At 43.2% G+C, this 14954-nt stretch overlaps 1 protein-coding gene across 5 annotated transcripts in view; it reads left to right on the top strand.

The window, feature by feature from the left end:
• Nucleotides 1-14954, top strand: part of col16a1 (collagen, type XVI, alpha 1) — a 106864-nt gene that overhangs the window by 88467 nt on the left and 3443 nt on the right. For all 5 annotated transcript variants that reach the window (XM_085395684.1, XM_085395687.1, XM_085395689.1 and 2 more), the window contains 21 exons: nucleotides 6524-6577; nucleotides 6671-6724; nucleotides 6843-6896; nucleotides 6973-7017; nucleotides 7120-7173; nucleotides 7262-7297; nucleotides 7385-7447; nucleotides 7524-7595; nucleotides 7723-7776; nucleotides 7933-7977; nucleotides 9910-9954; nucleotides 10181-10234; nucleotides 10353-10406; nucleotides 10507-10557; nucleotides 10976-11065; nucleotides 11177-11212; nucleotides 11341-11385; nucleotides 13250-13444; nucleotides 13697-13760; nucleotides 13950-14126; nucleotides 14214-14291. In XM_085395684.1, coding sequence (XP_085251810.1) covers nucleotides 6524-6577; nucleotides 6671-6724; nucleotides 6843-6896; nucleotides 6973-7017; nucleotides 7120-7173; nucleotides 7262-7297; nucleotides 7385-7447; nucleotides 7524-7595; nucleotides 7723-7776; nucleotides 7933-7977; nucleotides 9910-9954; nucleotides 10181-10234; nucleotides 10353-10406; nucleotides 10507-10557; nucleotides 10976-11065; nucleotides 11177-11212; nucleotides 11341-11385; nucleotides 13250-13444; nucleotides 13697-13760; nucleotides 13950-14126; nucleotides 14214-14291 — 1420 coding nt within the window. The remainder of the gene's footprint in view (nucleotides 1-6523; nucleotides 6578-6670; nucleotides 6725-6842; nucleotides 6897-6972; nucleotides 7018-7119; nucleotides 7174-7261; nucleotides 7298-7384; nucleotides 7448-7523; nucleotides 7596-7722; nucleotides 7777-7932; nucleotides 7978-9909; nucleotides 9955-10180; nucleotides 10235-10352; nucleotides 10407-10506; nucleotides 10558-10975; nucleotides 11066-11176; nucleotides 11213-11340; nucleotides 11386-13249; nucleotides 13445-13696; nucleotides 13761-13949; nucleotides 14127-14213; nucleotides 14292-14954) is intronic.

Raw genomic sequence — 14954 nt, forward strand, 5'->3', positions numbered from 1 at the left:
CCAAAGACGGCGTTCGTATGTCCCATCGGCTTTTGGGAATTTAATAGAATGCCCCAAGGCATTACAAATGCCCCCAGCACATTCCAGCGGCTCATGGAGAAATGTATGGGCGACATGAACCTGCGCGAAGTGATCGTGTTTCTCGATGACATCATTGTATTCTCCAAGACACTTGAAGAACATGAGGCTCGCTTAATGAAAGTTCTTGATCGCCTGAAAGAATATGGGCTCAAACTCTCACCCGAAAAATGCAAATTTTTCCAAACTTCTGTCAGATATCTTGGGCATATTGTGTCCAGCAAGGGAGTGGAGACTGACCCTGAAAAGGTGGAAGCCTTAAGTACCTGGCCTGTGCCCCGTGATCTTAAACAGCTCCGCTCATTCTTAGGCTTTTCAGGGTACTACAGGCGGTTCATTAAGAACTTTTCGAGTATCGTTAAGCCCCTCACTGACTTAACATCAGGCTACCCTCCTTTGCGCAAAAGCACAAAGCCTAAAGCTAAGTCTGTCCAGTACCATGACCCCAAGACACCTTTCGGCGAGCGATGGACTCCCTCTTGTGATTTTGCTTTCAAAACCATCATTGAAAAGCTCAGTACTGCGCCTGTATTGGGTTTTGCTGACCCTAAACTGCCATATACGCTCCATACGGACGCCAGCACTACAGGGCTTGGCGCCGCGCTCTATCAAGAGCAGAATGGCCAGACTAGGGTGATAGCTTATGCAAGCCGTGGGTTGTCTAGGAGTGAATCTCGTTATCCCGCCCATAAGTTAGAGTTCTTAGCTTTGAAGTGGGCAGTAACGGAAAAGTTTGCAGATTACTTATATGGAAATCAGTTTACTGTCGTAACAGACAATAATCCTCTGACGTACATATTAACTACTGCTAAGATGGATGCCATGAGTTACAGATGGCTAGCTGCCCTGTCAACGTTTAGCTTTAAGCTCCAGTACAGAGCAGGCAAGCTTAACTCAGATGCAGATGGCCTTTCTAGACGGCCACATGGCGAGTTGCTTAACGACGCAGTGTCCCAAAAAGAGCTCGACCGCATACAGCAGTTCACACAGACTCACCTGTCCCTACCTGACAGCAGTTTAAGTCCTGAAGTAGTGTCTGCTATTTGTGAGAAACACCTTGTATGCAGCTCTCAAAATGACACCATCCCTTTGGTTCACTCGCTAGCCATTTCTGCAGCTGCCATTCCAGGTGACTTTGTCAATGAAAATGACTGTGGTGGTCTTCCTGTTATGCCCCATATGTCCCCTGAACAGATCACAAACGAACAAAGAACAGACCCTTGTCTGAGGGAAGTTATTGCACAAATTGAAACTGGAGAAAAGGTCCCACCAACTGTGCGAGCTGAACTTCCTGACATCAACCTTCTACTCCGAGAGCTCAATCGATTGGAGATGCACAATAACATCCTGTATCGAACTCGCCAAGATGGAGGAGATGTTACCTACCAGCTTGTCTTACCTGAACAGCTCCGTGACTCAGTCTTCCAAAGCCTCCACTGTGACATGGGCCACTTAGGCACTGAACGTACCTTAGATCTTGCCCGAACAAGGTTCTATTGGCCTCGCATGGCAGCATATATAGAACATAAGATCAAAACATGCAACCGCTGTGTAAGACGTAAAACTCCTCCAGAAAAAGCAGCTCCACTTGTGAATATCAAATCCACCAGACCCCTCGAATTAGTCTGCATGGACTTCCTGTCCATTGAGCCTGATCGAAGTAATGTAAAGGATGTGCTTGTATTAACCGATCATTTCACGAAATATTCATTAGCCATCCCTACCAGCAATCAGAAAGCTCAGACCGTTGCAAAAGCCCTTTGGGACAACTTCATAGTCCACTACGGGATACCCGAACGATTGCATAGCGATCAAGGTCCCGACTTTGAGTCCCACATTATCCAAGAGCTTTGCAAGATCATGGGCATTCGCAAAATCCGGACAACACCCTATCACCCCAGAGGAAACCCGGTAGAACGTTTCAATAGGACGTTACTAAGTATGCTAGGTACTCTTGAGGAAAAGGACAAAACTCAGTGGCACAACTATGTCAAACCACTCGTTCATGCGTACAATTGTACGAAAAATGATACAACCGGTTTTGCCCCATATGAGTTAATGTTTGGCCGTCAGCCAAGATTGCCAGTCGATCTAGCATTTGGGCTGCCCTTTAACAACAAAAGTTTCAAGTCGCATTCTCAGTACATAACAAAACTAAAGGCAACTCTACAAGAGACCTACAAACTAGCAACAGACCATGCTAACAAAATGGCAGAAAGAAACAAAACAAGATTTGATATGCGAGTGAAACCCTCAAAACTAGAGCCAGGTGACAGAGTTTTGGTGCGTGCAGTCCGTCTCAGAGGCAAGCACAAGCTAGCCGACAAGTGGGAGACTGATATTCACGTTGTGGTGAACCAAGCAGGTGACTTGCCCGTCTACAGTATAAAACCCCTAACAAAAGAGGGCCCAGTCCGCACAGTCCACCGCGATCTCTTGCTCCCTTGTGGTTTTCTTGCCCCTGTTGAAGAGAAACCTGTCCAACCAACTCATGTACGCAAACCAAAAACAAGGCAATCACCTAAACAACATGAGGAATGTGATCATTCAGAACTGGAAGATGAGGATATCTGTTGGTTCAGAGAGGAACCTCTTCAAGAGCCCATAAAGGTCACTCGAGTCTATGAGATTCCCCAGCCAAAGACACACCCTAATGATGACGATCATACTGAAACTCATTTGCCTGGAGGAGACAACTTACATGAACATGACAACCTGCCTGGAGGAGACAACTTACATGAACATGACAACTTGATTGGAGCTGACAATTTAACCGGATGTGACAACTTACCTGAATGTGGAAATCCACTTGGATATGGAAGCCTAGAGGAGAGTGAAACCATGGTGGAACACTCAACCACTGACAATGAAAGCGAGAGTGATGCCAACTTACCCGATGGATCTACCTGTGATGGGCCAGTGGAAGAAGACAACTCAAATGATAATCAAGCAAACTCAAGTCAGTCAAATACTGAGAGTGAAGCCACAGCGACTGTAAGGCGCTCAGAGAGAACAAGAACCCAACCAGAACGACTGCAATATAGTCGGTTGGGAAATCCTCTCGTTTCCATTGCCCAGTCCCTGTTTCAAGGTCTAAGCCTGGCTTTTACCAGTGCCTTGACAGAACAAGATTCTGTGGTCATCCCCATGAAGGCTGGTTCCCCTGTCATTACCGTTTAGCTATCCCATGCAAAGGGACTTGCATGATTCTAAGAGGGGATAGTGTAACCCAGTGTTAAAAACGGGATTAAAAGTATAAATATTCATACTCTCACGATGGGAATAAATATTGATAAAAACAAAATTAATTATAATAAATACTGATAAAAGGCATGTAAACATAAGTTTAATATGTACATATGTATATGTGGTATATAGATGGTGTGGGGGCAGGACTTAGTCCTTTAGAGTGTGTTTGTCAGATCCACTGAGCAACCAATCATTGGCCGGTCTGACCCTCCCCCCAGTCTGTGCGCTGCTGAGACACCTGTGCGTGCCTTCGTGTGCCAGTAAGATACGCCAGAGACACAGACGGTGAAAGATCAGTTTACCCGTGCGGCGAAGAAGCTAGCTGGAAGGAGAAAGTCCTTTTTTCGGCAAGAATAATAAGAGTGATACTGTATTCCAGAGGCCGTGAGCCAACGTGAGCACTGTGAAGCCCCGTGTAGCATTTGTTGCTTCGCATGGTAAGTCCCAGGCAGCACACGTGCGCTAGCATAGCATGCTACTTGCCGCTAGCTCTGATGCTAACTTCCGTTAGCCATTTTGCAATGAAAGTGCCTTTTCCGAGGCTAAAGCAATTAGCACTGAGTCTGCTGCACTTTATATGAGATGTTCTTTAAAGGTTTATGTCACATTACTGTGGTATTGATGTATAATGTATGGTTTTGTGCAACGTTATATTAGCACATGTTCACTTTTCTCATGGTGCTAATTATAGTTCTGCACAATTAAGTATTAGCAACGTGAAATTAAGTGCCTTCACCTGCACTGTACTTAGCTGAAACTTGATAAGTTTCAAGCCAATGTGTATTTTTAATGCACTGCTGAGCTATTTTGTATTGTTTTAAATGTGTGTTTCCTATGCACTTTTTCCCTTTGAAATGAGAATAATTTGTTGTACAACATAGAATATTTTGAAGGAAATTTAGAAGCACTACAAGCAACCAGTAGTAATAATAAGTTACAGGCATGATAGCTTAAATGTTGAACTACTGTGTTCTGGCCTGGTCCCCAGGTCAGGTTTTTTCCTTTGCTTATTTGGATTGGATTGGTTTTGAGGACCTGAGAAGAATCGAGGATCCCTTTTCCAGTACTGGATGGCGAGCCCAGCCCAAAGAGCCGGATGAACTGGTAGATTGTAACCCGACTGGTTACAAACACACTGAATGACTACTGAACATTGAAAGACTGAAATTGACTTTAAAAAAGACACAAAAGACAATATATCCTTAGGTCGACCATTTGTGGGGTTTATTTTATTTTGTTTTCAAGAAGCGCGCTCTACTTTTGTTAAATGTGCACAACTTTAATAATTGCTAATAAATGCAATTGTGTTTTCTACACCTACTGTGTACAAGTCCTCTGTTGTCATACACCCTTGGCTCCTACGAATCTAGAACCTGTCTGATCTGGTCCATATTTCCCTTCTGTCCGCGTACTGCGGTTAAAGGTAACTATACTGCCCGCACTACATGCAAAGAAGGCAAGAAGTAGCACTAACAGGTCTAGTATTGCACCACCAGTGTTACATTCCCCTTTTCTCCTCATACAGATTTATTGCTTTAGGAGAATAGAGATGCTAAATGAGTGAGCCGTGTGAGCACTGCATGGAGTCCATTTGTGGTGTAGTATCGCTTTATAGCAGGTGTTAGCCTCTGCTGTGTGCAGCAGTGTGTCTGTTTGTGTTGTTTGTGAGAGGGAGGGAGAGTAGTGTTACCCTGCTGTTGAAAACGCTGCTTTTATTCAGTAGTTAAGAAGTTCCTGACAATGACGGGAAACCAATCACAGGGTTTCGTCTTGGCTCGATGTAGGCTTTTGCAGGTGTAGATTATGAACAGCGGTAAACACGATCAGCGTATAAACTAAAGGTAATCAGGCAGTTGCCTAATTGGGAGGTAGTTTTCTCTCATTTCTGACCATTTGCTTTACAAACTGTCTATTTTGCCAAGGTAAAGGAAATCCCAGCTGGCGAACTGTCAGACACTGTGTAATAACCGATCATAAGTTCTCTCATATTAAATGTACAGTAAGTAATGAGAGCAGTGTGTATTCATGAATCACACTGAGGCAAAAGTACCGACTTGAGACTCTGGAGTCTTCTGTTGGATCTGTGTGATGTCAAAGAGGCGGTCGTCTCAGGCATGCAGCTTGACCCCACAGCTCGACCCCACATATAGGGTAGCCAATCAAAAGAAAGTTAGCTTAAAGAAAGAAATACTAATAGAACTTGTTTCTGATGGAAAATGAGCTTAGTGGGCTGCACAAGCTATAAGATAAATATGGGTTATTTTTAGAGCCCAACTGATAAATGGTTTTTAAGATCAATACCGATATTAGATCATTTCAAATCGATATATCGGCTGATATTTTTAACATGAATTTTCTAAATAATCTTGTTTTACTGTCACAACAAGTTGTGGATTACTCCTTTATGCGCAACTGGCATCAGCTGGTTGTTGTGTTTGTGACGTTCCAACCATACATACAGGGAAGGTGGAGAGTAACCTCTGGTGGACAAAATATGCAACATCATAACTAATACCATGGTTGAAGAGTGTTCAGTTTGTCTTTACTTTTTAATTTTTATTTGTCAGTCTTGATATTGATATTGATATTAGCAAATCGCTAATATCGGCTAGTATATCAGTCTGAATGTCATTATTTTGAATAGATTATTGCGAGTCATGTAAACCTGTACTGATAGAGAATAAAACGACCAAGAAATACTTTGATTTCAAATGTCAATAGATAACGAAATATAGCTTTTCTATGATTTCCTGTTGTTCATAACATGTCATTTTATTGTTGCTGGTGTCAGCTATTTGTTTGTTTTTTTTAATGTGCTACAGCTGGTGTCTAAAAGCTTTTGTAAGTTCAAATTTCCACCTGAAACATGGAGGATGGGATTTAAAGGCAAGTGTCTGGATAATATGTTGAGTAAATTTTAAAAAGTTCCAAAGAAATCTCTTTATATATGTATTTATAATGATTTTCTCCCGGGTGTCACCACCTCAGAGCTAAAGCCTCATGGAGGTATAGAGCCGAGGACAAAATCAAATAGGGAGTCTCATGGGGATGTGATCCAAGCTAGTTAGCCTTTTCCACTCTTTGATATTGACTTACCCTGTCACTTTTATTTCTGCCAGGGGAGCCTCTCTCGCAGACGTACATATCACATCCTCTTCTTCATTTTCTAATCCTTCTTCCCTCCTGTCACATTCAGGGTCAACAGGGTGAGCGAGGGTCAGATGGCCTCCCGGGAATGAAGGGTGATCAGGCAAGTATCACACAATCATTCTGTCTCACATTATAGCATGGAGAAAAAATAAGTGCTGTCCATATTTGATTGATTCTGTGATCTCTACTTTAGGGTCCTTCAGGGACGCCTGGGTACCCAGGAACCATGGGCCCTCCTGGACTGCCTGTAAGTCACTCTGCCTGCTTGATTATGAAGAAACGGTAGCACTGACATCATCCTGACAGCTGGGGGTGATACTGACATGTCAGCAGACACTAATTTTCTGCCTTTATTTATTTATCAGGGACTCAAGGGCGAACGTGGAAGCCCAGGAACTGCTGGCCTAAAAGGAGAATCAGTAAGGGATTGCATCAACACTGTCGTGGACGCTTGTGTTGGATATATTTGGGCTAAAACTTTCCTCCCTTTTGCAGGGGCCTCCTGGTAACCCTGGATATCAAGGACAAGCTGGATTGCCGGTCAGCATTTCATCGTAAATTTAGCTTGTCAATATTTAGGATCCGGCTTTTTCATTTATGATTTCTAAGTTTAATAACTGGGTGAACATTGTGCGTCTGTAGGGCATTAAAGGAGACAGTGGACCAGCAGGGCCTGCTGGTGCTAAGGGGGATCAGGTATGCACTATAAAACACAAAGACACATAGACCTAACAGACAGATCCAGTACTACCGATTACCAGTGTGTTTCTCTTTATATTTTAAGGGCTTCCAAGGACAACCAGGCTTCCCAGGACCACCTGTATGTAAATGCTTTCAGTCCACTAAAGCAGCCATTTGTTCTTGATGTTACTGTTGAGACTTTCTGTATCACTGTGTGTGAATTTAGGGACCACCAGGTCCTGCCGGCAAAACTGGAAGGGAAGGGCTTCCTGGGCTCAAAGGGGAAAAAGTGAGTACAAAACACACATTTAGCTGTTTCAGTTTTTGTTCGCACTTCAAATTGGACTGAAAATCTCTACTTCTAGGGCAACGACGGCACTCAAGGCCCTCAAGGATCAAGTGGACCACCCGGTTCAACCGGGTCGCCAGGGTTGATGGTATGTGCATTATTTCTTTTTTATTTTTTGCACTCTATAATCTAAGTATGACCCTTTCTGACCTACCTGTGAACTCTATGCTGTTATGAGTACTTATCTGTCCTCTCTTATCTTGCAATATTAAAAGGGGCCCCGTGGCATTGACGGAATTGACGGAAAAGATGGGAAACCAGGACTGCGGGTAGGTCACATGCATGAATCAGATGGGTGGTCTGCCCACACATGCAACGTACACACAAACACACAGTATATAATGAAAAAAAAAGCAGTGATGAGTAAAGATGTGGCTGTAATAGCTGATCTTTGGCACTGGCTCTTTTTATTTTTTTCTCATCAGGGAGAAACAGGGCCTCCAGGCCCAGCAGGACCCCGGGGAATGCCCGTGAGTATTCCCTCCTCTAATCAGAATGAACAGTATCTTTTCATATTGTACAAAAATCATGTTGTTATTAATAAAATCTTGCATCAACTTGATCTTGGTTGTTCAGATTTAAAACACTGAAACAGTTGCAGAGAATGAATTCTTTAATGTAACTGTGCAGAGAATTAAGGCTGGCTCATTATTAATGTTCAAATTTATGTGGCTTTCATTTTTTAATAAGAAAGATTGTAATTTATGACCCATCAGTTATTCATGAATTGCCCTCCTTACTGGTACACTCTTTCATGGATTGTAATTGGATTACAATTATATTGTTTAACATTAAAAAAACCCTTCAATTTACTATTTACTATAAAATGTTACCTTGAGATTCATTTTTATACAGATAGAATATCCATCCTGGTAACATCGCTTGAAGTTAATGGTTGTGTTTTATGTCTTTTTTCCACACACGTGCATTTTCCACAGTATGTTTTATTTTGTCCGTACTCGAACTGACTATATCCCAAAACTACCTGGAATATTGTTTCCTTAATTCAGTTCACATCAAGTCATAAGTCATCTCAGTGTGCTTAGCAGGTACCAGACAGCGTGTGCAGTGTCCCCCCTTAAAGGACAACGGAGAGAGAAAAGTTCAATAGGCTACTGCTAATTAGCAAATTAGCAGTAGGTGATTTAGTGAGTTAAAGTCGTCAGCTAAGCTGTGTCAGCAGCAATATCTAAGTGCACAAGTGCTCATTAAGTGATGCTGTAAATGTAAATGCCTTTTTCCTCTCAGCGTTAACATCAGAAATTAATCTAATTATTTCTTCAGCATATAAGCAGCCATCAGAAGATACAGTAGGCACACTGTGGTCTTTAAAGGATAGATGTGATCAACAATTATCAGGCTGTGGTGTTTAAAAGATGCTCAGTTGGGGTGCTAAGAGCTCCGGAGTTTACCAAGAAAATATCTCCCACCACTGAACCACCGTTATAAGACAGGATGGATCAATGCTTTTATTTTGTTTTTGCCAAATTTCGACCCTAACAAACAAATGTCATGACTGTCTTCTTCTATTGTCCAAATTTGGTGAGCCTGTGTGAATTATAGACTCGGTTTCCTGTTCTTAGCTGACAGGAGTGGCAGCCAGTGTAACCGATCTGTTTCAGTGTTGTGCTTTCAGAGATGTCCTCCTGCAAGCCTTGGTTGTAACAAGTTTTTTTGTTTTGCTTTTTTTCTTCTCGTTACTGTTGCCTTCCAATCACGCTCTCTGACCGTTCATCTCTGACCTCTGGCATCAACCAAGCATTTTTGCCGCTCACTGATTATTTTCTCTTTTCTTTCAACCATTCTCTGTAAACGCTAGAGATGGTTGTGTGGGTGAAAATCCAAGAAGATCAGCAGTTTTTGAAATACGCAGGGCCAGCCTGTCTGGCACCAATAACCGCGCCACGTTCAGTCGTGCTCGGTTTGAACTTTAAATGCACTGAGTTTCTATCATGTGATTGGAACAGATGTACCTAATAAAGTGACCAAGTTGCTCTGGGTTTGCCCTATGCAAATTAACTGACAGCGTGACTCGCGATATTTTGCTTCCCCTCAGCCATGTTGGAGCAGCAGTCTTTACCGACTCTTGTTAAGGATGTAGATGTTACTCGTAATGTAACCAAATCTAAAACCTCTAACCTTCGTACCTCCTCCTAAGATCTCCCTAACTTTCTGTCTTGTATAGCAGCGCAGCTTCGCTCCACTGGAGACATGACTAGCTGTCTGTCTCCCTCCAGTTCTCCTTTTTTTTTTATTCCTCTCTCACCATATCACAGTTTGTGTTCTACCCAAGAGCAGGTGTTCAGGATTTTCAAAGACATACCTGTCTCTTCTTTTGGCTGCTTTGACTTTGTGAATTTTTATACTGTACCAATCTCATTCTCTTTGATGTCTCTCCTCAGGGATTCAAAGGGAAAACCGGCCACGTTGGCTTTCCCGGACAGAAGGTTAGCCAGCGACTCGCTGCTTTACCGTGTCTGCCACATTTACACCATCTTTCTTCTGCATGAAACCAAATTGTTTTTATCAAGCTGATCATTACAATGAAAGTCTGTTTTTTGGGGAGTTTTTTGTTGGTTTGCTAACTTATTCTTTTGAATCTCCCAAAATCAGAGTCCTGCATTCTTATCGTGCTTCCTTTAGTTCATATTCATAAGTTTCTTATCCCTGCAGGGTGAAGCCGGACCCACAGGTCCACCAGGGCCACCTGGCAGACCGGGACATGAGGTGACTATTTTGCTTTACATCTTTCCTCCAACTTGATTATAAAGCACATCAGTAATCTATGCATGGAAGCTGAAAGCGCGAGTTGGCATACATCACAGTCAGTTTGTGGCCTTTCCAGGGTGATCCAGGTACGCCAGGACCTCAGGGGAGACCTGGACCTCCGGGCCACCTTGTAAGTTCACTTCTATGTCAAACATATACATTCATCATATTGCAATATTTCAGTGTGTTAACAAGCTAGACGTCACAAATCTATTTGCTTTCCTCATCAGGGCTCTACAGGTCCATCTGGACCTCCAGGACCTCCAGGCCCATCAGGAGTGGTGAGAGAGAGAATCTCTCAAATATCATGATAACTATTTAGTTAAACAAGAGCTGAATGATTGAGTGTGAATAAATGCATCTTTAACAATCCCATACAGGAGAATGGGTCAACAGTATAGTCAGACAAATATAAACAAGTGAGCAAAGCGAGTAATATTTACACTGACTGTGATCGTGGAAAATAACTGCAGAAAAGAGAAGTAAAAAAACATAAAGTAGAGTAGTATCTTATTTTCCACAACTGTTAATTAATGCGTCAGTAGAAAGTGGGAACGTTATGTGTTGGTGGGTCTGTATTGTTGGCGTATGCCTGCGTGAGGGAAGTGGAAATGAGGCACTATTGAAATTCTGTCCTGCTGCCAAACATGCAAATAATAGAAGAGAATCTTCTCCATTTTTTTCTCCCTGGTTAACTAGGGTATAAAAGGAGATAAGGGCCAGGATGGAGAGAGGGGTCTCCCAGGGATGCCAGGATCTCCAGGGCCACCGGGGCACCCGGGGCCTATGGTTGGTACTTTTCTAAAATGACCCTATCTACATTTAATTAAACATAATTCAGACTGCCAACATTTCCCACTTAAATTGTTTTTTTTTCCCTTGCTTTGACCCTGTCTTCAGGGTGAGCCAGGAAGCGATGGTTCTCCTGGAAAAGATGTGAGTAATGTCTGGGTGTGGTGTTGGCCCTCTTTTTAAAGTATAATGGAGGCAGACTGACAGATTATGTTGCGCATATTTCTTTCCTTGATTGATACTTGTTTTTCTGTTTTGTTTTCTTTTGACAGGGAGTGGCAGGTGTGCCAGGGGACAATGGGCAGTCAGGGCAAAAGGTAAGAGACGACTCTTCAGTGCAGTATTCTAGAAATGTGTGTGTTTGTGTGTGTGTGCCTCCTCAAGGTGAAGCTCAGCCATCCGTCTCCTCTGCGGACCATCTGAACGCAGTGAGATCCACCCTTTTCCTGTTCCCTTTAGCCCACGGAGACTAATACCGGCACACTACAGTGCTGAACATGCTCGCTGCCCCCCTCCCACATCTCTGCTCAGTCAGCACTCGCACTTAACACAGTCATCAGATCACTAACCCTCCGACCCCTCTGCTGAAACTCTCATTCCTTCTCCCTTCACTTCACCCTTCTCCAAACTGGCAGATGGCTGCCCGCTAACCTTCTGTAGCTGCAGTACTGAGCCTGTTGGATGTAGCCTGAGACGCAGGCTTTACAGTAGGTGGGTACAGTGATAAAGTTATTCTTCTGCCGCTGGGATAATGCTATTAAGCATGAGGGGAGATGCTAGATGAGGCTATTTGTCACGCTGACAGGACGGCATTGTCAGGGTTTTTAGCCACACAGAAAAGGAGAACAGAGGAGAAAGACAAGAACGGACTCTTCTATTCTTCTCGCTCCTCTCTGTTTCAAGAGCCGCCTGTCTGCCGCTGATGTGTAAACATTAGACGTCCATTATGGGCTGCTTTGTCCTCGATAAATCACTGTCGCTAATGTAGTGGGCCTGTTTTTGAGTGTATTTACACAACCTGAGTGCTGAGCACCACAGTGTGGAAAGTGATATAGATGTAGTCAAAAGCCGTCTTACAGGGCTTAATTCAGTTATTAATATTGTCTGTATTTGTACAGTAGGCTTCCTAAATTGGCGAAATAGTTATATTCAGCAGCACGGTGGAACGGTGGTTAGCACTGTTGCCGCACAGAAAGGAGGTCCTGAGTTCAATTCCACCATCAGGCTGTGGTCTTTCTGTTTGGCATTTGCATGTTCTCTCAGTGTTTGAGTGGGTTTTCCTTGGATACTCCGGCTTCCTCCCACAGTCCAAAGACATGCAGTTAGTGGGGATAGGTTAATTGATCAATCTAAATTGCCTGTAGGTGTGAATGTGGGAGTGAATGTGAGCGCGAATGTTGTCTGTCTCTGTGTGTTAGCCCTGAGACAGACTGGCGACCTGTCCAGGGTGTACCCTGCCTCTCGCCCAATGACAGCTGGGATAGGCTCCAGCGCCCCCCGCGACCCTGAAAAGGATAAGCGGAAGCGAATGGACGGATGGATCGTTATATTCTTAATGAATACTGTATATAGATAGCAAGTAACACGTTACAGTAAGGCCTGCAACTAAGGGTGTATTTCCTGTGTTTCTAAATGGATTTTCAATGTATTTTATTTTGAAATTACAATGTTAGGTAATGATATTAGGTAAGTACACTGGAATAAAAGGGTAACAAGTCAGTAAATTTTAATATGTAAATAATTTTAAGTACTTCACAAGTAATATTTGAGTACCACATAATTTCTTGGCATTTCTGTGGCAAAACAAACAATATTTCCATATGTTACATTGCAAGTACAGTGAACCTTTCAAGACTCTCGTCGTATAAGCTCCACTCTCGTGGAGTGGCTTAACTTTGCCTAACTTCCAGGTACTTAACAGGAAAGGAAACACTCCTTTGGAAGGTTGGGTTTAAAGAGTGAAAATAAAAATAAAATAAAATTAATGGCTCCATCGTGATAAGATCACACAGTTCTGCATATTTTGATGCTATTGAGTTGGTAACAGTCCTTATCACATTACTCTTGGTAAAATAAAAGGACAGTACAGTTATAGAACATCCATCATGCACATCAACATAGTGAATATTAAATAAAGGTGTAAAAAGACGTGCATAACCTTTATTTGTCTCTGTGTCTCAGGGTGAGGCAGGGACTCCTGGCCAGAGGGGTCCTCCAGGAGAAAGAGGTAGGCCAGGGCCCCCTGGTGGAGGAGCATATAGTTCCAAGGATGCACAGCCCATGATTGGCCCAGTTGGCCCCAGAGGGGAAAGGGGAAGTCCAGGCTCAGCAGGTGCCCCCGGCCCCCCTGGTCTTCCAGGATTGCCAGGAAATGACGTGAGATGCAGCTTCATTGCACTTTTGTTTTTGGTTTGATTTTTTTGTCTTTCCTCCAACATTTAATCAGCTCCAAATCATGCTATAACCAGGCTGGTTGTGAGAAAAATGAGGAGACTGGCCACAGGCGCTCGCTAGCTCCATCTGTTCTTGTAAATAATGAATTTTTTAATTATCTACCTTGATTAATGTGTGCTCGTCTGGTTTTTGTTTTGGGGTTTTTTCCCCCTCTCTGTCTGTCTTCTCAAACAGGCTGTTGTCAATTACGATGAAGTCAAGAACTTCATTCGCCAACAGGTCATTAAGATCTTTGACGGTAAGGACATGTGCAAATGCACTTTGTGTGAATATTTAGTGGGCAAAAAACCACTTTGTACACTAGAGTAGTATTATCTCACGAGATGCATATCTGTGTTTCAAGAATGGTTCTATTTGTCCTTTGGGAAACAGCTGCTCCTTCCTCTGTGGACTTCTTTTATTCACAATGTTTTCTTCTTCTCCCCAGAGAGAATGGCCTATTACATGTCTCGCATGCAGATGCCAGTAGAGATGGTGGCGTCCCCGGGTCGGCCTGGGCCTCCAGGGAAAGATGGAACTCCTGGTAGTCCCGGAACCCCAGGTGCCCCCGGTCTTCCAGGACAGATTGGCCGACAAGGCCGGCCAGGAGGACAAGGACTCCCAGGTGAGGGTGACAGTAATGTCACGTTATCATAAGCAGACAGTAAGCAGCTTTGTTGCCATATGGTCATGTGTTACTTTCTTGCCCTAGGACCACGAGGACCGTCTGGAGAAAAAGGAGACAAGGGTGTTGGAGAGATGGGAGATGTAGGCCCTCCTGGAGCACCGGGTAATATACCCCACTCATTCATCATTCATCGTATAGTTCAGTGGCAGCTATTTGCCTCATTAGATTTCTTCCTTCCTTTGCTCACGTTGTGTGACAGCATTTCCATCTGCGCACGCTTTATGTTTATTCTACTGGCTGAAATAGCATAAAGGCTGCTAATTCCTTAGAACTTGCTGTTGATTAGTAAATTGCCAGCACGATGAGGTAATTTTTCATCGTTCTTAAATGGCCTTAATTAAAATCACCAGTCTGATTCTTTCAAGCCAAATTCGCATCTGAGAATCCCTAATCATGATGGAGTTCACTTAGCATGGTGTAAATTAGCAAATTAGCATCTGTGCTCACATTACATGGAGCAGGACGTTGAGCATGGGCTGAAAAAGATGCCGTGCTACTCATGAAGTGATCAAAGTGGGAGTTTAATATCCGTTCATGTTTAATTCAAGTTCCCCCGACAACGGGCACGGAAATAACGTCATCTGTTCGAGATGATGCTTCGTGTTGTGTGCTTGTTTTGTATATTTTTCTGATATGGCGTGCAGATGATATTTGATGACATTACTGATGATTAAATTCATTCGTCTTGTATCCACGCTTTTTTATTTTGGAAGTGTTGTACTTACGGATTTTATATTCTAATATTATACGTCCAATAAATCTTTA

The sequence above is a fragment of the Rhamphochromis longiceps genome, linkage group LG22 (assembly GCF_057381845.1).
Source record: "Rhamphochromis longiceps isolate RC_006_pf linkage group LG22, R_longiceps_female_GT1.1, whole genome shotgun sequence".
Taxonomy (NCBI): domain Eukaryota; kingdom Metazoa; phylum Chordata; class Actinopteri; order Cichliformes; family Cichlidae; genus Rhamphochromis; species Rhamphochromis longiceps.